The sequence below is a fragment of the Theropithecus gelada genome, chromosome X (genome assembly GCF_003255815.1).
Source record: "Theropithecus gelada isolate Dixy chromosome X, Tgel_1.0, whole genome shotgun sequence".
NCBI classification, from domain to species: Eukaryota; Metazoa; Chordata; class Mammalia; order Primates; family Cercopithecidae; genus Theropithecus; species Theropithecus gelada.
Window position 1 is genome coordinate 150,366,424 of NC_037689.1, and position 21,654 is coordinate 150,388,077.

At 45.1% G+C, this 21,654-nt stretch overlaps 2 protein-coding genes across 5 annotated transcripts in view; one reads left to right on the forward strand and one right to left on the reverse strand.

Moving 5' to 3' along the window:
• Positions 1-4,133: 4,133 nt before the first annotated feature.
• On the reverse strand, positions 4,134-14,215 carry CETN2 (centrin 2). 2 transcript variants are annotated; one of them, XM_025373171.1, is made up of 6 exons: positions 14,130-14,191; positions 13,023-13,181; positions 12,572-12,700; positions 11,965-12,102; positions 11,337-11,375; positions 4,134-4,184 (listed from the first exon to the last, which is right to left on the reverse strand). In XM_025373171.1, exons 1-6 carry the CDS (start codon positions 14,130-14,132, stop codon positions 4,158-4,160), a joined length of 495 nt encoding a protein of 164 aa, XP_025228956.1. In that variant the 5' UTR covers positions 14,133-14,191; the 3' UTR covers positions 4,134-4,157. The 2 variants fall into 2 exon arrangements, with proteins under 2 accessions (XP_025228956.1, XP_025228957.1); XM_025373172.1 differs by lacking the exon at positions 4,134-4,184 and having other exon boundaries at positions 10,765-11,375; positions 14,130-14,215.
• Positions 14,216-14,379: 164 nt separating this feature from the next.
• The window catches only part of NSDHL (NAD(P) dependent steroid dehydrogenase-like), a 35,615-nt gene continuing 28,340 nt past the window's right edge, over positions 14,380-21,654 (forward strand). Inside the window, exons 1-2 of one of the 3 annotated variants that reach the window (XM_025373263.1) lie at positions 14,380-14,530; positions 15,048-15,114. The gene's annotated coding sequence lies outside the window, so the exon portion shown is untranslated. Of the gene's footprint in view, positions 14,531-15,042; positions 15,115-21,654 lie in introns of all 3 variants that reach the window. The other 2 variants (XM_025373262.1, XM_025373261.1) reach the window with 2 other exon arrangements.

Sequence of the window (21,654 nt, forward strand, 5' to 3'; positions counted from 1 at the left end):
ACTGCCACCCTGTTTCCCAAGGTGACTGCACCATTTTACATTCCCATCAGCAATGAATCCGGGTTCCAATTATTCCACATACTTGCCAACACTTGTTATTTTCCTTATTTTTTATTATAGCCATCCTAGTGTGTCCTAGCATGTGTGAAGCTGTATTAAGAACATTTTTAAGTATAAATGTTATATATGAATACAATTTTGTTCTGACAAATTCAAACCCAGAACAGAATTTAAAAATCTACTTCACTGTAGCCATGTCCAAGCTCCTTCCCCTCTCCAGAGAAAATCACTGTTAAAAATTTGGTATGCATCTTTCCTGACCTTGTTCTTTGCATTTGTGTTCTTTTTTTTTTTTTTTTTTTTTTTGCATATATGGATTTTTATCTATGGCAGAATTTTTAGATATTTATAAATCAGTTGGAAAAAGGTAAACTATTCAATAAGTGATGCTGGAACAAATGAGTCTCCGTATGGGGTGAGAAGGAAATTTTGCCACCCACCAAAAAATTAAGATGAAATAGACACTAAACATGGAAAACAAAACTATAAAACTTACAGAGGAAAATACCTGGGCAAGCACAGATTTCTTTTTTATTTTATTTTATTTTATTTTTCCATAAGTTATCGGGGTACAGGAGGTATTTGGTTACATGAGTAAGTTCTTTAGTGAAGATTTGTGAGAACCTGGTGCACCCATCACCCAAGCAGTATACACTGCACCATATTTGTTGTCTTTTATCCCTTGACCCTCTCCCACTCATCCCCCCAAGTCCCCAAAGTCCATTGTATCATTCTGGTTTTTTTGTTTTGTTTTGTTTTGTTTTGTTTTGCATTTGTATTCTTATAGGTGTGTGAATGCAAGATTATGCATAATGGAAACAGCCATTCTGTCACTGTCAGTTTTCCTCCTTTCCAACTGTTCCACTATTTCTTTTTTTTCTGTTAGAGAAGTTCCACTTCTAAAATTTTGCCCTTAGCTTATACTGCTGGCTATAACGTGGTCTTTGATTTCCAGGAAGAGTATGCTGTTTTGGGTGAAGTCACTACCAGAAGAACTTTGGTGTCTGCCTCATGTAGAATGCATTGCCTAGGTCATCTCAGGCCTGATCTGAGCTGAACTTCTCCTATCACATATACCAACAACTCTTTATGCTTCTCTCTTTCTCCGAAATTACCTTCTTTTGTCTGGAAAAAAAAAAAAAGGAATGAGAAAAATTTTTCACCCCTTCGGAGCAAACAACCATCCAATAGGACGAACGTGGGAAACAGCCAGTATTTGGTGAGAGATCGCCCTCTGCTGCCTGTGTTAGTCAGGGTTCTCCAGAGCAGCAGCCAATAGGAAAGATAGATACATTTGTAAGGAGTAACATAATACATATAAATGTACATATTTAAACATATATATTTAGATTATAAATATAAATCTATGTCTATATTATATATAAATATATACAGGTTGGTTATAAGGAACTAACACTGTTATGGAGACTGGCAAATTTCAAGATCTGCAGGGTGAGTTGGCAGCTGGAGATCCAGGAGAGATGATAATGTATTTCCAGTCTGAATTCGAAGGCCTGAGACCCAGGAGAGCTGATGACGTAGTTCCAGTCCAAAGCCCAGCAGGCTCAAGACTCCAGAAAAGCCGATGCTGCAGTTTGAGTCCAAAGGCAGGAAAAAGCCAATGTCCTAGTTTGAAGGCCTTCAGACAGGAGGGATTCTCTCTTACTTGGGGGAGAGTAGGCCTTTTTTTTCTACTCAGGCCTTTAACTACCTGGATGAGGCCCACCCACATAATGGGGGGCAATCTTTACCCAGTCTCCTAACTCAAATGCTAATCTCATCCAAAAACACCCTCACAGACACACTGGGAATGATGTTTGACCAAATGTCTGGGCACTCCGTGGCCCAGTCCAGTTGACACATAAAATTAACTATCACACTAGCCATATGGGCCTTTTAGGGAGCCTGAACCCATAGCAGGAAGCTCTGGTGCATTGAGCAATTGTCTTGATGGGCATTATAGGCAGTTAAAATTCTAAGCAAGAAAGATTAAGGAAAAAAAAAAAAAAAAAAGGTGTGTAGACCAAACTGGAGAGAAAGAGAATGCAGTGGCAATGCTATTCGGGTTTCTTTCCTGCTCAGAACCTTGTGATGACTCCTCATCCCCCAGAGAACATACCCTTACCTTATGGGGTTTATGAGGCCTGACTCACCGCCTGCCTCCTGCTGCCACCACACATGCTTCTTCACTGTTCCTCACTTCTGCCAAGCCTTTTGCTGTTTCATGGCCTTTGCACTTGCTGTTCCATCTGCTTGGGCACTCTTTCCCAGATCCTTACAGGACTTCATGGCAAGGCCTTCCCTGACCACTCTCCCCAAAATAGCACCCCCTCCATCCCTTTCCACCTCCTTACCTCCCTTTATTTGTTTGAGCTTGTTTCCTGTCTTCTTCACTAGAATGTAAATTCCACGAGGCCAGGGACTTTATTTTTTCTCTGCAAGGCCTGGATCAGAATAGGTGCTAAGTATTTGCTGAGTGAGTGGATAAATGAATAAATGCAAAAGATAGAAGGAGGGGACAGATCCAGTGATGGATAAAAAGCACATATGAAATGGTGTGGATCCTAACGAATACTTAATTTGGGAAAAGCTAAAGCTGAAAATGAATTGAGGCTTTAAGAAAATGCTGAAGACAGATAAGTAAAATGCCTTTTAGTGAGTGTAAGGAAGTGTGAGAGCAATTTCTTGGAAGAAAATAAATCCTCTTTTGTTGGCATTTTTCCTTCCAGAAGATTGATCTTCAAGCTAAAGAAAAGTTGGAGGAGAGACAGGAGAGAGACCGGGAAATCCAGACAGCTGGTGAAGTTGCTAGATCCCAGAGGCTCCAAGGAGCGATTGATTGCGGGGGATGTCTAGATAGTGACAGAGAAAGCGTCATAGAGATCTCCAGGCCCCAAAGCAGCAAGGAAGCAGCAGCCTCATGCCCTCAGGCATGGCATAAAAATAATGCTAGAGCTGCCTCACTGAAAAAAATCCAGAAGGGCCAGGAAGCAGGCTGATCTCAGGCAATGTCTGTATGGACAGAGGATCTCTAAACCAGTCCCCACCCCCAAACACACGCGCGCGCGTGCGTGCACACACACACACACACACACACACACACACACACTGCTAGGGCACAATACTATGGGTTTGCATATTTTTCTCCATGCCCCCCAAATGATGTCCAAATCTAGAGCAGTGGGTCTGAATCTTTTTGGGCTTGTGAACTCTTTGAACAAATCTGATGAAAATTGCCACATGTGCATTATTTCCGGGAATTTAAGGAAATTTCAGGAATCCTCCTCCAGGCAATTCATGGACACCTGAAATCCAAGTGCCCCAGGTTAGAAACCCCTGTTCTAAGGGTATACCCCTCAATTGTAGCACTTGGATTAGTGATGTAACTCTTTAACCCTAGAGTTGAGGATTGCAGCCAAATTCTGAGTGTATTCATTCAACAAATATGTATTGCATGACTGCCGTGTAGCTTATTTAATCTTCACAACTGCCCTTGAAGTAGATTATATTAATACCACCTTCACTCTTGACAGATGAGACAAACGAGGTACTGGGGCTTTGGGTAACTTGCTAGAGATCACTCATTTTGTACTAGTCACTAGTAGGGGCGGAGCCAGTGATGGAACCCCAGAAGTTCAGCTTTAGAGACATTTTACTGCTACCCCACGATGCCTCTTATGAGGTTGGCGTCTGTCTTTCAGATAACCCCGTTCACCCTGAAAACATTTCTCTTAGACTACATATAGTAGGTTAGAAGTGAAAATCCCACCACCAACGACACCTGGAGGCTCTGTCACCCTGCCTCTGCTTATTCATCATTCCCATGGTTTGCTGACTCAGTTTTAATCATTGGTTTACCTTCTGGATCTATTTGTAAGAGGGATTGCACAAATATTTTTCCGCATCCAACATCTCACAAGGAGATGGCTTTACATGCATGTTCAAGTTCAGTCTCCAAGTTGAGAAGAAAGCTTTCTGATAGCAATGCTGCACACACCCAGGGGCTCATGGATCTCTCAGGAGAGGCCACATCCAGTGTCCATGAAGTCATGAGTTCTGCAGCATAGATTCCAAGTTCAGGTTTTGTTTCATCAACATTACTGTGTGCACTTCTGGTTGAGACACTTAGGGGAACAGAGAAAATTCTTCAGTAAGAGAGAGGATGTATGAGCTTCCTGTGGCTTCAGTTACAAAGTACCCACGGACTGAGGAGTTAAACAACACAAGTGCATGGTCTTGCAGTTCTGGAGGCTAGAAGTCAAAGATCAAGATGTCAGCGGGGTGGGTTCCTTCTGAGGGCTGTGAAGAAAGGATGTGTTCCAGGCCTCTCTCCTTGGCATGAAGATGACTGTCTTTGCCCTGTGTCCCTTCACATCATCTTCCCTCTGCAAGTGTCTGTGTCTGTGTCCAAATTTCTCCTTTTATAAGGAAATAAATACTGGAAATATTTCTATATTTTGCACTATAATACTGGAAATATTTATATATTCCTAGTGTTTATTTGTATATTTATATATTCCCAGTATTTCTTCATATATATATATTTCCAGTATTTATTTGTATATTTATTCAATATAAGGAAATACTGGTTGTATTGGATTAAGGCCTACTGTTGTGAACTCGCTCTAACTTGATTACCTCCACAAGGACCATACCCCCAGATAAGTTCACCTTCTGACGTCCTAGCAGTTAAGACACCAACATATGAATTTTAGGGGTCACAATTCAACTCATAACAAGGGATAATGGTCAGGAAGTAAAAGAGCCACAGAATACTAGACATTTTTAATGAGTTAATAAATCCTTGCTATAGGATCAACAAACTTAGTAAATGAATAAGCCTGATGATGGATGGATGGAGCATTGTACCAGGCACAAAGCCCGGCTATGATGACATCAAAGGCACCCTGCGCTCTTCCATTGAGAAGTGTTCAATGTAGTTAGGGAGTCTCAATGAGCCCACGTAGCAGGTAAGCAATCTTGATCGCTCACACTCAAAAATGCAAATGTATCATTTTGTTCACTTATAACTAGACTTCATAGGGCATCCATTCAAATGACCTGTCTTTCCATCAGTGTCCACACCTGGTGGCCTTTTCCAAGGGGTCCACAGCCCCACCAGGATTCTTCCCACTGTGGCATTCTCTCCATCACACTCCAAGGCTAGATGAGACCACAGCCCTCTTGGGGCACTAGGAAGATCCAGTTTAAACCACTGCTGAACTCAAGGTGATTTAGTGGCACTGCCTCAGAACCTCTCTGTCCTGGCACCCCACCTAGTGGCAAGGGACATATCTGCAAGACTGCTGTCTTCCAGAATTCCAGCTGGGAAGCAGTCCTCTATTTGAAAACAAGTTTTCTGGAAGGAGGGAGCTCTGAGGAGGAGTTTCACAAGGAGAAGAACACAGATTTGGGATAAGATGGGGGGACAATATTTCAGTAGGGACAATGAGAGAGACATGAGTATAATATATATATAGCAACTAACTTTATATGAAGGGAAACACACATAGACACTTATTAAGGACACGGTGTCCAAGTCAGGGGAAAAAAGAAAAACAGGCTAATTAATGAACAGCCATCATCAGTGGCAAAGAGGCATCAGGCTCTATACTAGCTTTTGTTCGCTGTCTTTGTCCTTACTGCACCCTTGTTTTCTAGATGAGCAAACTGAGGCTTGAGAAGGTTGAGTCCTTTCCCCCAAAACCACAGCTGCTGGGTTGAAGAGTTGGGATTTGAACCAGGGGTGACTGAATCGAAAGGCTAGGTCTCTTCCCTGAGCAAAATAATGGCATGACAAAGACAGTACTGCAGAATGTCTTGGGAAAAGACAGGACAGGGAAATCAACTAGGAGGACATTTCAGCAATCTGAATTTGAGTTGAGGTGGTGGCTTCAGAAATGAAAAAGGAAGGGGTGGATGGGTGTGAATACTGTAGGGAAAGTCTGGGTGACATATGAGGCAAAGACAAAAAAGAAAATGAAAATGACATCAATCCTGTAAACCGACGCAATCAGAAAGATAAAGGCAAAAGGTGGTGGTTAAGGAGAGGCTTGGAAGACCGGAGGACTGGGAGGCCGCAGCAAAAAGCTGGAAATGAGGGTAACTTTAGCTCCAGATACAGCAAGTGCTGATGGCGATGTTCTTCGAAATGAGTCCAGAAACCCACATAAGAATTTGGGGGGCTGCTGACAGAGATTTGGGTCAGGAAATGGGTCCGACATGTCCCAGCATGGCACAGCTGCAGTTGACGCAGATGCACTACTTTTGCTACAACTGAAGATGTGGCCATTCCAGCAGCTTCCAGCATGTAGGACAATGAACTAAGCAGGTCATGAGACATGGAGTGGAGAAAGGAGCAACCTGCTGTAAGATACTTCTCACTAATGGTGATGGGGGAGCTCAAAAAAGGGTAGCTCCTGCACTGTATTCAAAGGTGTGACAAAAACATAAAATAAAGTTGAGCAGCCCTGGAATACAGTCATCCTTGAAAGCAGGAGTCCCTCGAGGGAAGAGCTGCTCTAAGATCGAGTTTTGGGGTTGGCCCAATGACAGTCAGACATCCTGGCACTTGAGGTTGCATTTGAAAGATCAGCATTCTCAAAAGCCAGATTGAACTTTAAGGAAATTTCTCCCAGTGTATGGTGGGGAGCCACGTGGTCCCTGAGATAACTGGGTCTAACCTAACGGTCTAACTCCTAGACTTCCTAAAGAGGTGGTTAAACAAGAAAAATGGTTAAACGTGTTCTTTCTTCTCTTCCCGGTCATCATAGAACTTAAAAAAATCTGTCCCAGCAGCTGTTCCATGTCTTACAGAGACAGAAACTGAACCACATCCTTTCTTAAATCATTTCGTTATATCAAGGTTGAGCAACAAATTCTACTGTTCACAGTAGTTCTAACACTTGGGAGTAAAGAAAAGACGAATCTACTGGACAGTTTTTTCAAGGCAATTTAGCACAACCCTAAGTTATTAAGGAGGCCCACAAGACCAAACAGTAACTGAGTATTCTCCCTCCCCCTACCCTTCCTCCCCTCCAGCTCTCTGGTCCATCCTTAGGAAACTGGCCTGCATTCCCTCCGACATCCCTCTGATCCAGCCCCACATGAAGGAACCCCTGCTCCCTCTTCCTCCCCTTTTTCTCCAACTCTGACTGAATTTTTTAGTTCAGCCTCACATGAAGCAATCTCTGGCCTCTCTAGTTCAAAATTCCACCTCCACCCTCCTGCAGCTCTCCAGTCCAACCCCACATGAACTGCTCTCTGCTCTCTCCTGTGCCCTGCCTCCCCCCATTGCACTACTGCTCTCTGCCGCAGTTGCACATGAATGAACTTTTGCCCTCTCTCCAGCCCAATCCCCACATACAACCGACATTTCTCTGGTCCAGCCCCACATGAACTGCCCTCTGCTTTCACTCCTGCCCCTTCCCCACCACCTCCCTATATTGCTCCATCCTGCGCTGCATGAACTGACCTCAGCCCCTTTACTTCTGATCTCCCCAGTGTCCTTCTGCTCCAGTCCCACATGAACTGACCTCTGTTACCTCTCCATTCCAAACCCACTCCACTCCTCCTACGTCTCTCTGGTCCACCCACAGGGGCTGACCCCTGCTACCTCTGTCTCCCTGCCTGTCCCCTGCAGCTCTGTACGCGACTGGCATTTGAACTCACTTACCCTGCCTCTCCCTCCCTAACAACAAAATGGGAGGCAGGGCCCAGTCTTTTCACTCCTCTCCAATAGTATATGTCTTTATCCAATCATATGGCACCTCCACACCCCTTAAAACTTACCCAGTCACTCTTCCTACGTCTCTCTGGTCCAGCCCTCCATGACATGAACTCAGCTCCATCTCCTTTCCTTCCCCTTCCCCACCATACATCTCTGGTCCAGCCACACATGAACTAAGCTCCATTCCCTCTCCTTTCCCTTGCCCCATACTCCGGCTACCTCTGCAGATACGGCCACACATAAGCTGTCCTCAGTGGCTTTTCCTTTCCCTCTCTGACTCTCTACATCTCTCCAGTGCAGCTGCACAGGAGCTGGCCTCGAATGCCTCTCCCATGCCATCCCATTCAACCTTCTGCATCTCTTGATACACCCTACATGAACTGACCTCTGCTCCCTCTAAGTGTCCATCGCCACTCCATCCCCCTCCAGCTCCCTGGGCCAGCCCCACATGAACTGTCAACATTTCCCCTCCCTCCCCCACAACTCTATTGTCCACATGAATAAGCCACTAACTCTACAAACCCACCCACCGATACTCCCACGAAAACTCAGTTACATCCTCACATGAACTGATCCCTGCTCTCTCTCACTCCCTTCCCCCTACCCCCTCTCCCCTGCACCTCTCCAGGACACCCCATGGGAAGATCTCTTTTACTTCTCTGTCCCTATCTTCTGCAATTTCCCACCACCTCTTGGTCCAGCCCCACGTGAACTGACCTCAGTTACTTCTCCATCCACATCCTCTCCCGCCTTCAGGACTCTTTTCTGCCTCCACATGAACTGAGCCCAGCTCCCTCTCCTTCCCCATCTTCCTGATCCCCTTGCAGCTCTCTGGTTCAGCCCCACTGACTCATGCTCCCTCTCTGTCCCCATCCCTTCCACTAAACAACTGCACACCTATCTTAGAATGGCTGCCAGGCATAGCTATGGTGAACACCTTATGTTTGTTTTTATCCTCAGGGATAACCTATTACTTGCCACTCTCTGTCCTCTCTCAAGAGATTCCTGAGAGATTTCATTTGTGGGAATATTAAGCAGGAGGAGATAAGAATGTGTCCAGGATAGTCCATTAGCTTAATTTAGCCATTCGACAATGCATACATGTTTCAAATCATATTGTATACCATAAATATATACAATGTCAATTTTAAAACTTCTTTTTGATTAACTTTTTTTTTCCTTATCCCTGAAACTGTTCTCTTTTTTTTTTTTTTTTTCCTAAGTTCCGGGATACATGTGCAGGATGTGCTGGTTGCATAGGTAAATGTGTGCCATGGTGGTTTGCTGCACCTATCAACCCATCACCTAGGTATTAAGCCCCACATGTATTAGCTATTTATCCTGATGCTCTCCCTCCCCCCACCAACCCCTGCTGCCACCAGCAGGCCCCTGTGTGTGTTGTTCCCTTCCCTGTATCTATGTGTTCTCTTTGTTCAGCTCCCACTCATGAGTGAGAACATGCAGTGTTTGGTTTTCTGTTCCTGGGTTTGTTTGCTGAGAATAATGGCTTCCAGCTCCATCCATGTCCCTGCAAAGGACATGATCTCATTTAATTAACTTTTTTTCAAATGAGTGTTTCCAGGGTTACAGTTAACAGTAAAATCGGAGGCAGGGCCCAGTCTTTTCACTCCTTTCTAATATTATGTCTTTTATCCAATCATATGCCTCTTATTAGAAAATCACAATACGACAAAGGTCAAATCCTCTTAGGAAATGCTATCAACAGACTTTGGGGACAGTAATGATAAAAGCTTCATGGACCCACATTTAACAACAAAGCTTATGTGATAACTATAGCAAAGGAATGGGAGTGAGACTGAACACTTCTGAATCCTCTTGTTCTTGAACACCTTCAAGCCAGGTCCTTTCTGCAAGTTTGTATTTCACCTCCAGTGATTCTGAGTAGGCACAACTCTTCTCCCCATCACGCAGACATGAAACTCCAGGCACCTAGAGAAGTAGCTTGGCCCAAATTGCCCGGCGCGGAAGTGGGTGAGTATGTGTGTGAGAACCCAGTGATGGGGCTAGTCTGGGCTCTTCCCCCAAGTGTTTCTTAAGGAGCAGTCCCTCTGCATGAGACTCCTCTGCGGGATATGGTAAAGTTCATATTCCTGGGCCCCCAAGTCCTACAGGATGTCAGGGTCCAGGCATGAGACCCAGGGCCAGGCTTCTGGCCTCTGTAACGTGCTCCCCAGGTAGGGTTACCAGTGGCAATACAGGATGCTCAGGTAAATTTGCATTTAAGATCAACAATGAATAAACAAAAAATCCAAATGGGATATATTCATACTAAAAAAAAAAAATGCATTGTTGACCTGAAATACAAATTTACCTAGGCTTTCTTTTTATTAGCTAAATCAGTGCAACCCTATCCCCAGGGGACTAGCCTACCCCCAGAAGTTTGAAAATCTGTTTTCTCTGTCTCCACGTGAACAAATGAGCATTCCATCATTGTTCATTTTCTATTCTCCCTTACCCCTTCTGTCTCCCCACTCTCAACCTGGAGCAGAGACTTTCATGTCATCTACCAGGATTTCTCTCACAGGTAATCCCGTGCAAGGCCAGGAAGATGGCTGGACAGGGTCCCTCAGCCCAACCCACCTCCAAGAGTCGATGAGACACCATAAGCAAATAAATTCATGAGAGGTTGGCTGAATCCATCCTAGTGTTGGATTAGCCTGGCTCTCCCCATTTTATTCAAGCACAAATTACTAACAAGACTCTTTTCCAGTCTTACACTTTGCCAAAACTATTTTTAGAGCATCATTTAGGCTTAGCTAATATAAAATTTCTGCTAGTTTTACAAACCAGCAGGTTCCCAAGGCAAAAAACAATTCACGCCAGGAAAGTAGCAAAGGATTATTCATTTCTGTCCATAGGCTGGTAAGGAGTTTTGTGTCTAACAGGCTGCCTTCAACACAATAGTTGAGAAGAGGAACTCATAAGCAAAGCTAAAGAACTCATCCTTAGAGAACACAAGTTCAAACTGAGAAAGGTTTTATTTTTAAGACAAAACAAATAGCATTAACACATCCAAATGCCAGTGCAAGACTTCACTGGGTTTTATTAAAGAGAAAACTAAACTCAAGTGTCAAATAAAAACTGGAGCCACTCAAGAATGACTGCTTGTGGTGACACAAGTGTAACATGTGCTTGTCTAAAGTCGTCCTGTGTTTGTGGATATGTGGAAATGCATGATAAGAGGGAAACAATGCAAGGCAAAATGGCAGGTGCTCAAAGCTTTAAGATCCTTTTCTTCACGCTAATGTGCTCTTGTTTTGCTTTTGAGAATTAGGGTAATTCGCAGGTCATTTTACAAAGAACTGTAATATCAAAGAACACTTCCAAACAGCTAAAATAGACTCAAGGTCACTATTAAAGTGATAAAGGGAGGTCAGTGGGGGAAAAGTTTGTATTCTCAAAAGCCAGATTTCACACAATGGCAGGCACTAAATCTAGTTACATGTGCTTGCAGTAGAAAAAGAAGACACTGATCTTAATAGAGGCTGGTCTTTTTCATGATGCGCAGGAACTCTTGCTCACTGACCTCTCCATCTCCATCTCGATCAGCTTCATCAATCATTTCCTATATGACAGTAAAGATTCAGGTTAGATTAATTTATAAACTAATGCCAAAAGGTGACTAAGTAATATGACTTTTTTTAGAGACGGGGTCTCTATGCTGCCCACACTAGTCTCAAATTATTGGCCCCAAGCGATCCTCCTGCCTCAGCCTCCTAAAGTACTGGGATTACATGCATGAGCCACTGTGCCTGGCAAGCAATAGACTTTTAATAACACTATGTGAATAGATAATTGTAGTCCACCCAATGCCAGTATGCCACTCCTGATAATAGCTTGGTTCCTGAAAACTTATTTGAAAACCAACTCATACTTTGTCAAACATTATCACCTGGGAGGGAGCTTGAAGATTACCTTGACTAGAGGGATTCCTGGAATGTAAAATAGTAGGCAAAACTGTGCATATGTGCATTTTTCTGGAAGCAGGGTTCATAGGTTTGTCTGACTATTAAAGGAGAATTAAGTTGTCCACAGAGGGACAAAGTACACTGGCTTTCCTTCAAAGAAGTGCTCACACTAGGGAAAATGTAACAGAAAAGTCACAGAGGGCCCAAAGGTGGGAATCTTAAGTTCCAGTGTGATGCATTACAAACCTGCAGCTCCTCATCAGTCAGGTTCTCACCCAACTCCTTGGCCACGCGTTTCAGATTTTTGAACGAAATCTTCCCAGTTTCATCATCATCAAAGAGCTTGAAAGCTTTCAGGATTTCTTCTTTGGTATCTTTCTCAGACTTACCAAATAGAACATAAAACACATGAGTAGGGGACACCATGGTTACTCATGTCCTGTAGCCCTGCCACTGCCCGGTCAGGTCACCCTTTCCTTTTTAACAATGTAACTCGAGTCTAGACTTGCAGCAAGTGTCAGGAAGCCCATTTTGGCCTCAGAGAAACACCAGTCAAGCCAGGCACTCCATCCAAGGTGACGTTTGCTCCCTATCCCTATATCTCTCCCTATCCCATATCTATTTCCTAACTGGTTTGGAATTCTGTGGGACGAGGTATCTGCTTGGAAGTCTTGAGAAAGAAGTACAAGGGCTTGTTTTGGGAGCCCAAGGTAACATGATGGGAGGGCAGGCCTCCTGATGCAGCTGCTACCTGGACTGCTCTGTGGTCACATGACTGTTTTAACAGGCAGATGCCATGGGCCTCTGCAGATGACTGGGGCGCCATACCATGCTAATTGTCTTAGCTACTCACCATTTTCTGGGTCATCACAGTTAAAAAGTCACCAAAGTTCATTTTTCCTGTCCCTTCTTTGTCAATTTCACTTATCATTTTCTTAATTTCTTCTTTCTTAGGTTCAAAGCCCAGGGCCCTCATTGCCACCTATAATGAAAACAGGATTGTCTCAATAAGCACATCTGAACTAGCAGCAGCAAAAATAACAGTGTTGAGAGCATTAAGCCAGCATCTGATGTGGTCATGTTAATATGATTGGGGAACACTATAACATTGATCTAATTGACATTTGCAATCAATTTTATTTAATAATACTCTAAGTAAAGACAGGAAAACAGAGCACAGTACAACCTCCCCTGTTACTTATTGCAGGGAGAAGAGGGCAAAAGGGGTAGAGAGGTGATAGGGAGATGACAAGGAAGAGGCAGAGGAAAGGAAGGGCAGTACGGCAGGAATGCATAGAGCTTGCCTTAAGTTCTTTAACATCTATGGTGCCAGTTCCATCCGCATCGAAAAGATCAAAAGCTTCCCGGATCTCCTGCTTCTGCTCTTCAGTAAGCTCAGGCTTAGGACTCATTCTTTTTCTCTGGGAACTTGATGCCATGTTTGTCTTCTTAAAGTTGGAGGCCTTCATACGTTATGCAATACACAAGCACAATAATATATCGTACAGTCCATATTTACATAACATAGTTACAGACACCCATATGTAGTTTTAAAGAATTTTATAGCAACCAATTCCAAAGCTTTGCTTAACAAGAAAGATAACAGGGTTTACTGGCAAGAACAATGAATCTTTCCATGAACTTCTATCCCTCCCTTTTCTTTACTGTCGTTTCTAGAAGCAGGGAGATCACTTGTTCAGTAAGGATACCTCTTACTGAAAATCATCCCAAAAGAGAGCTAGTCAAGAAAATGACTGCAAATAAGTAGAGATAATCAGCTCTTCCCGAATGTGGGGATCCTGGTTCTGGAAACTGCCTTACAATGCCCACTCCCAGTACTCCGCTTCCCAGTAAGCACTCTGACTTCCCAATTACTTCTAGATTTGGCCAAATATTAGCAAGTTGTTAAGATGTATATTGTGTCAGTATCGAGTAATAAAACTCAATCCATCTGACACCTTCGTGCCTTCTCCAAGAAGCTACAGCATCCCCTGAATGCCCCTAAATTTAAATTGTAAAAAACACTTTAATAGAACACAATACACCTTCTCCCAGCTCTGTGTGGAAATTTTGGCAGAATGAGGCGGCCAGGGGGCCAAGGTCTGAAAAAGTCAGGGGCCTGTGAGGGATTCGAGTCTTTTTTGCACAGGGAGGTTCACCGAGGTGATCAGGGAAGGCCAGGGGAGCCCGAGGGGCGGGTGTGGGCCTGTTGTGGGTGAAGGGGAGGCAGCAGCAAAGCACAGGCCCAGTAGGTTGGTTAGCGTCTGTACCCTACTCTTCCGGGAAAGAGCTCAAAGGAAGGACTGGTGCGTCAAAGCCGAGAAAGGCGCAGGAGAGGCGGCGTGGCCGAGCTGGGGCCTGGGAAGGGCTCAGCCTCTGGGCGTGGGGCGCGACAGACCGGCAGCACTCACCATAGCCAAAGGAGTCCACTGCCGGTTGTTAGGCAACCGACGTGTACACTGATTCGGCGCCGTTCCCCGCGCACAGCCCCGCTCCCCATTGGGCGTCCGCTCGCCGCCGCCGCTCCCTACTGGTGCAGGGCCGAAGAGGGTGGGACTAACCTGGCAAAGCCCAGGCCCAGCGCGGGGAGGGGCACGCTGGGGACAGAGACCTGTCTTTATTGGGCAAGATCAAGCCGTGAGCGCCAATTGGCTGAGCCGACGCCGAGCTGGGCCAATCCTCTTGGTAGAAGAAGCTCGGCTGATTCTCGGCTCACGCGGGAGGGGAGTAAAGGGTGGCGTTCCGGGGCTGGAGTTCGGTGGGTGCAGCCTGCTTGCGAGCTGAGGCCAGCCAGTGGGGCACCTGCGGACGGGTAAGAGTCGTGGCCTTGCCCTTGGAGGCCACCCTGTGTCAGCGACTGGGCAGGGCGGGAGGGTGAGGAGCTGCGGGGCCGCCCGGGTCGGGTGTTTTCCCGGGCTGACCTAAGGCTGAGTTAGGGACCGAGTGCATCAGAGCAGCCAGAGACGATTGACCTTGCGTGTTGGAGCAGGGACTGTACTCACGGGGCAACTGAGACCCGGAGAGGGGAAGGGGTCTGCTGAGCGTTGTGGCAGAGGTCGGACGGCTGGGACCTAGGAACTGAATCCAGCCGAGGCTCGCTCTTTGAGGGTGGCCCTTCGAGAGCATCCCCAGACTGACCCAGATGTGTAGGCCCCAGACCAGGTTCCAAGAGAGGATCACTTCAGGTCTTACCTGGCTAAAAACAGCCCAGGACGGTGAACTGGGGGCTTCGGGAACGGACTTTGAAAGGAGTGAAGGGGATGTGAGCAAGCAAGAGGGGCGGGGAGAGGTCATCAAAATATACTCTTTTTGACACCCACACAGTGCAGATAAGGAGGAGCATTCCAGGCCGAGACGCCCTCATCAGCAGAGTCACAGGAGTTTTGGAAGTGAGAGGTATGCTTGGAGAATTAAAAGGGAGCGTGTGCAAGGGCTGTGTGGACTGAGACAGACCTGCAGAAGTGGAGCTGGAGGTCCAGTTTGCCCTCTTTAGCTGTCTACGTGGCTTTTAGCCTTCACCTGATTTTCCTCCAGGCACTGGGGCAGTAATCTAGGGAAGTAGAGGGCAGAAAGTAAGTTTCTCAGGCAGAGAAAGGCCCGAGGCTTATTAGAACCTTTTAAATGGAGCTTCTGCCCTTTGCCCTCTTCAGCAGTGAACAGACTCCTAATTTTTGGGTCATCATCATCCCCCCAAGTAGTACGAGCCAGAGTTCTCATCATGGTCTCCAAAGCTTGGCACGACGTGTCCCCTCCCATCACTCCACAACTCTTCTCTCAGCCCCAGAACACTGGCTTTGTGGTTGAACCTCATGTGCCAGCCACACTCCTGCCTCTCATCTTTGTCCCAGTTGTCCTCTCTGTCTGCCTCCTCTTAAGCACCCTATTTAAGTACTGCAGCCCCCAATACAAACAGGCCACCCACCTTGCTCTGCTTTTTTTTCTGCTTTTTTTTCCAATAGTCCTTATCACCTTCTGACCTACTGTATATTTTGCTTGTTTATTTTGCTCTTTGTTGTCCCTCCGCTAGAAGGCAGGCTATCTGAGGGCGGGCATCTTGGTTGTATTCACTACTGGTACTCCAGGACCTGGAACAGAGAGGGGCACATATTAGGTGCTCAGTAAATCTTGGTCAGACAACTGATGAGTAGTTCCCCTGTTTCCCACCTCTCACCTAGCTAGTCCTCCCTGCTCTGCCAGGTTAATCTTCATAGTGAACAGCTCTGGTCACGGCATCTCCCTGCTCTTAAACCTTCAGAGCCTGGACTGTAAAGGGCTCCTTAGGCTGGCCTGTGATCCCTCTGCCCAGTTTTGCCCCTGCTAACCCTTCTAACTTAATGTCCCTCCACATTTTGCTTCCCTGTCCGTCAGCCTGCAGATCGGAAGCCTGACAGAGTACAAGGGACAAACACAAGTTCTGCCCAGGCTATGTGCAGGCTGTGTGACCTTGGGCAAGTCGCTTAACCTCTCTGAGCCTGTTTCTTATTTGTCGAGTGAGGCCAGTACTGTCTACCTGATGGGATACTTTTGCATCTCAATGGGATGAGGTACTTATATGTAAAGTGGCCTGATGTTGAGCAGGTCTTCAGGCAGTATTACAGTTGACCCCTGAACAACATGGGTTTGAACCTTGTGAGTTCACTTACAGGCAGGTTTTTTCTCATCTCTGCTACCCCTGAGCTGCTAGATCAACTCCTCCTCATCTTCCTTCTCAGCCTACTCAGTGTGAAGACCATAAGAATGGAGACCATGATGACCCGCTTTCACTCAATGACTAGTAAATATATTTTCTCTTCCTTACGATTTCATAGTAACATTTTCTTTTCTCTAGCTTAATTTATTGCTGGAACACAATATGTAATGGATGTAACGCAGAAAATATTTGTTAATCAGCTGTTTACATTATTGGTGAGGCTTCCAGCCAACAGCAAGTTATATTGGTAAAGTTTTAGGTGAGTCAAAAGTTATATGTGGATTTTTGACTTTGGGGCTCAGTGCCCCAACCCCCACATTGTTCAAGGGTCAAATGTAGTTCTCGTCTCTGATTTGCTCTTGTCATTCCCCCTACCCGCCGTGCCTGGAGCCTTAGACTTGTCCAAAATCTCTTCCCCACACTGCAGCCAAGGTGATCTTTCCAATCGCAACACTCACTCCTGCTTCCAACTTCTGGGGGCTCCACCATCTTTCCCCCGTTGTAACTCCCTAGCTTGGCACACAGGCGCCACATGTTCTCAACTTTGCTCCCGATCTTGCTTCACACTTGCTGTGACACAACTTGTCACAGTTATAAAAACATGCTGGCTCTGTGGCTCTGTGCCATTGCTTTGTCCTTCCTACCCCTGGCCATGGGATGTCTTTCAGGACACCATGCCCTCTGTTTTACTCACTCTTCTGGGGCCTTTTGAAGTCAGCTTAGGGATCTCCTAGTTGGGGCAGGCTTCCCTGAGCCAGCAGCCTGCATTGGTGCTCTGGGCTGGCCCTCATCAGAGTGGAAACGCATTTCTGTGACTTTTTGCTTGCTCCTGTCTCCCACCCTAGATGGTGGGCTCCTTGAAGGTCAGCACTGTGTCTTTGTCAGCTTCTGCCTGGTAGTGACTGGCATTTGGTGCCTTGTGAATGAGGAAATCAATGAATGAGGTGACACCTGGGGGTTCTTTTACAAGTTACCGCTCCCACTTTAACCCTGGGGTTTTGTTTGAGCCTCACAGTGGCTCTGAGGTAGGCGAGAAGAATGCTGTTTTACAGATAAGGCCTCAGGGCCAGTGGCAGCATGATAAATCACTCAAACCCATCTTCCATTCCAGACTGCCTGCTGGGCCTCCAGGGGCTCGTGGGGTCCTACAGGGTGCTGAGTGTGAGGATGAGAGCAGAAACAGGTGCTGTGGAAGTGACTCACCTTTCCTGGAGAGAGGGAGGAGGTTTCACAGAGGGTGCAGTTCAACTAGGCCTTGAAGGAAGAGGAGGCAGTCACCGTGGAGAGGAGAGAGAAGGTATTCCATGCAGAGGAGCAGCATAAGCTAAGCTCACAGGCATGCTGATGGGTTTCTGAGAGGTCTACCACAAAATAAAAGCTGGGGACTTTTTTTGTCCTAAAAGTAAATAGAGAAACAAACAACTGGTGGAAACATGGACACCGCAGGTCCATGGAAGGACAAGGTCGAGCTGGGTTGCCCCAGCATAATCAAGGCTAAACTGACACCTGTGAAGAGAAATGACCTCTGAGCTCTTGGCCTCACTAATCCTAATCTGGGTATTTTCTTTCCCATATCACATCTTTGAATTCTGAAAGGGAGGCTTTATTTTTGTTCCTACAGAACTCCTGCTTTGCTGTATTTTCTCTAAGAAATATATCCATAATGAAGGTGTGTGCTGCCTCAGGTGAATCCTTCTCTTTCCATCTGATCTTCTGGCCCAGTCCTGCAGAGGAAGCCAAGCATGAGGCATGAGGTGATGAGAAATAGGGGAATCCTCTTTTATAATCCAAGGCTCAGGCCACCATTTCAGGATTCCAAAGAAAGTTCTAAGAAACATTACTTGGCATTCCTTGGATAGCCAGACTCTACTGAGGTGTTTGGGAGAAGGGCACTTTGCCTGGCATTGTCTGTCCGTGGACTGAAGTGATGAGCTCTCAGTGGCCACATTCTAGCTTCCTGCACTGGACCTTGTACAAGTGAGGGGCTCTGACAGCCGTTCCCCTTTATGAAGATGTCACACTTCTTTTTAGAAGGAGGGGACACTCATCTCTGTCTCTAGTTTGAAACAGAATGTTGTCTTGTTCTCTCCTTTTCCCTCCAGGAATCAGTGGTTGGAATGTTCCCCAGCAGGAAGGAGGAGGTTGGGCTAACTTGCTTCTCTCTTCTCGCTTCACCTGAGGTGGCACACACCTTCATTATGGATGTGTTTCTCAGAGAAGATACAGCAAAGCAGTAGTCCTGTAGGAGCAAAAGTAAGGCCTCCCTTTTAAGATGTGATATGGGAAAGAAAATACTCCGATTAGGATTAATGAGGCCAGTGGCTGCGAGGTGACATCTTTTTTTTTTTTTTTTTAAATTATTATACTTTAAGTTCTAGGGTACATGTGCACAACGTGCAGATTTGTTACATATGTATACATGTGCCATGTTGGATTGCTGCACCCATCAACTCGTCATTTACATTAGGTATTTCTCCTAATGCTATCCTTCCCCCAACCCCCTACCCCCTGACAGGCCCCATGTGTGATGTTCCCTGCCCTGTGTCCAAGTAGTCTTATTGTTCAGTTCCTACCTATGAGTGAGAACATGCGGTGTTTGGTTTTCTGTCCTTGTGATAGTTTGCTGAGAATGATGGTTTCCAGCTTCATCCATATCCCAGCAAAGGACATGAACTCATCCTTTTTTATGGCTGCATAGTATTCCATGGTGTATATGTGCCACATTTTCTTAATCCAGTCTATCATTGATGGACATTTGGGCTGGTTCCAAGTCATTGCTGTTGTGAGTAGTGCCACAATAAACATATGTGTGCATGTGTCTTTATACTAGCATGATTTATAATCCTTTGGTATATATACCCATAATGGGATCACTGGGTCAAATGGTATTTCTAGTTCTGGATCCTTGAGGAAACACCACACTGTCTTCCACAATGGTTGAACTAATTTGCACTGCCACCAACAGTGTAAAAGCATTCCTATTTCTCCACATCCTCTCCAGTATCTGTTGTTTCCTGACTTTTTAATGATCACCATTCTAACTGGTGTGAGATGGTATCTCATTGTGGTTTTGGTTTGCATTTCTCTGATGACCAGTGATGATGAGCATGTTTTCATGTGTCTGCTGGCTGTATAAATGTCTTCTTTTGTGACGTGTCTGTTCATATCCTTTGCCCACTTCTTGATGGGGTTGTTTGTGTTTTTCTTGTAAATTTAAGCTCTTTGTAGATTCTGGATATTGGCCCTTTGTCAGATGGGTAGATTGCAAAAATTTTCTCCCATCCTGTAGGTTGCCTGTTCACTCTGATGGTAGTTTGTTTTGATGTGCAGAAGCTCTTTAGTTTAATTACATCCCATTTGTCTATTTTGGCTTTTGTTGCCATTGCTTTTGGTGTTTTAGTCATGAAGTCTTTGCCCATGCCTATGTCCTAAATGGTATTGCCTAAGTTTTCTTCTATGGTTTTTATGATTTTAGGTCTAACATTTAAGTCTTTAATCCATCTTGAATTAATTTTTGTCTAAGGTGTAAGGAAGGGATCCAGTTTCAGCTTTCTACATATGGCTAGCCAGTGTTCCCAGCACTATTTATTAAATAGGGAATCCTTGCCGGGAATCCTTTCCCTATTTCTTGTTTTTGTCAGGTTTGTCAAATATCAGATGGTTGTAGATGTGTGGTGTTATTTCTGAGGCCTCTGTTCTGTTCCATTGGTCTATATATCTGTTTTGGTACCAGTACCAAGCTGTTTTGGTTACTGTAGCCTTTTAGTATAGTTTGAAGTCAACTAGCATGATGCCTCCAGGTTTGTTCTTTTTGCATAGGATTGTCTTGGCTATGTGGGCTCCTTTTTTGTTCCATATGAACTTTAAAGTAGTTTTTTCCAATTCTGTGAGGAAAGTCATTGGCAGCTTGATGGCGATGGCATTGAATCTATAAATTACCTTGAGCAGTATGGCCATTTTCACGATATTGATTCTTCCTATTCATGAGCATGGAATGTTCTTCCATTTGTTTGTGTCCTCTTTTATTTCATTGAGCAGTGGTTTGTAGTTCTCCTTGAAGAGGTCCTTCACATCCCTTGTAAGTTGGATTCCTAGGTATTTTATTCCCTTTGTAGCAGTTGTGAATGGGAGTTCACTCATAATTTGGTCTCTGTTTGTCTGTTATTGGTGTGTAAGAATGCTTGTGATTTTTGCTCATTGATTTTGTATCCTGAGACTTTGCTGAAGTTGCTGAAGGAGATTTTGGGCTGAAACGATGGGGTTTTCTAAATATACAATCATGTCATCTGCAAACAGTGACAATTTGACTTCCTCTTTTCTTAATTGAATACCCTTTCTTTCTTTCTCTTGCCTGATTGCCCTGGCCAGAACTTCCAACACTATGTTGAATAGGAGTGGTGAGAGAGGGCATCCTTGTCTTGTGCCAGTTCTCAAAGGGAATGCTTCCAGTTTTTGCCCATTCAGTATGATATTGGCTGTGGGTTTGTCATAAATAGTTCTTATTATTTTGAGATACGTTCCATCAGTACCTAGTGTATTGAGAGTTTTTAGCATGAAGGGCTGTTGAATTTTGTCAAAGGCCTTTTCTGCATCTATTGAGATAATCATGTGGGTTTTGTTGTTGGTTCTGTTTATGTGATGGATTACATTTATTGATTTGTGTATGTTGAACCAGCCTTGCATCCCAGGGATGAAGCTGACTTGATCATGGTGGATAAGCTTTTTGATGTGCTACTGGATTGGGTTTACCAGTATTTTATTGAGATTTTCCTTTTTTTTTTTTTTTTTTTTTTGAGACAGAGTCTCGCTCTGTTGCCCAGGCTGGAGTGCAGTGGCATGATCTCGGCTCACTGCAACCTCCGCCTTCCAGGTTCACGCCATTCTTCTGCCTCAGCCACCCGAGTAGCTGGGACTACAGGCGCCCGCCACCCCGGCTCATTGTTTGTATTTTTTAGTAGAGAGGGGGTTTCACCATGTTAGCCAGAATGGTCTCCATCTCCTGACCTCGTGATCCGCCCGTCTAGGCCTCCCAGAGTGCTCGGATTACAGGCGTGAGCCACTGCTCCCGGCCTTTATTGAGGATTTTCGCATTAGTGTTCATCAGGGATATTGGTCTAAAAATCTCTTTTTTTGTTGTGTCTCTGCCAGGCTTTGGTATCAGGATGATGTTGGCCTCATAAAATGAGTTAGGGAGGATTCCCTCTTTTTCTATTGATTGGAATAGTTTCAGAAGGAATAGTACCAGC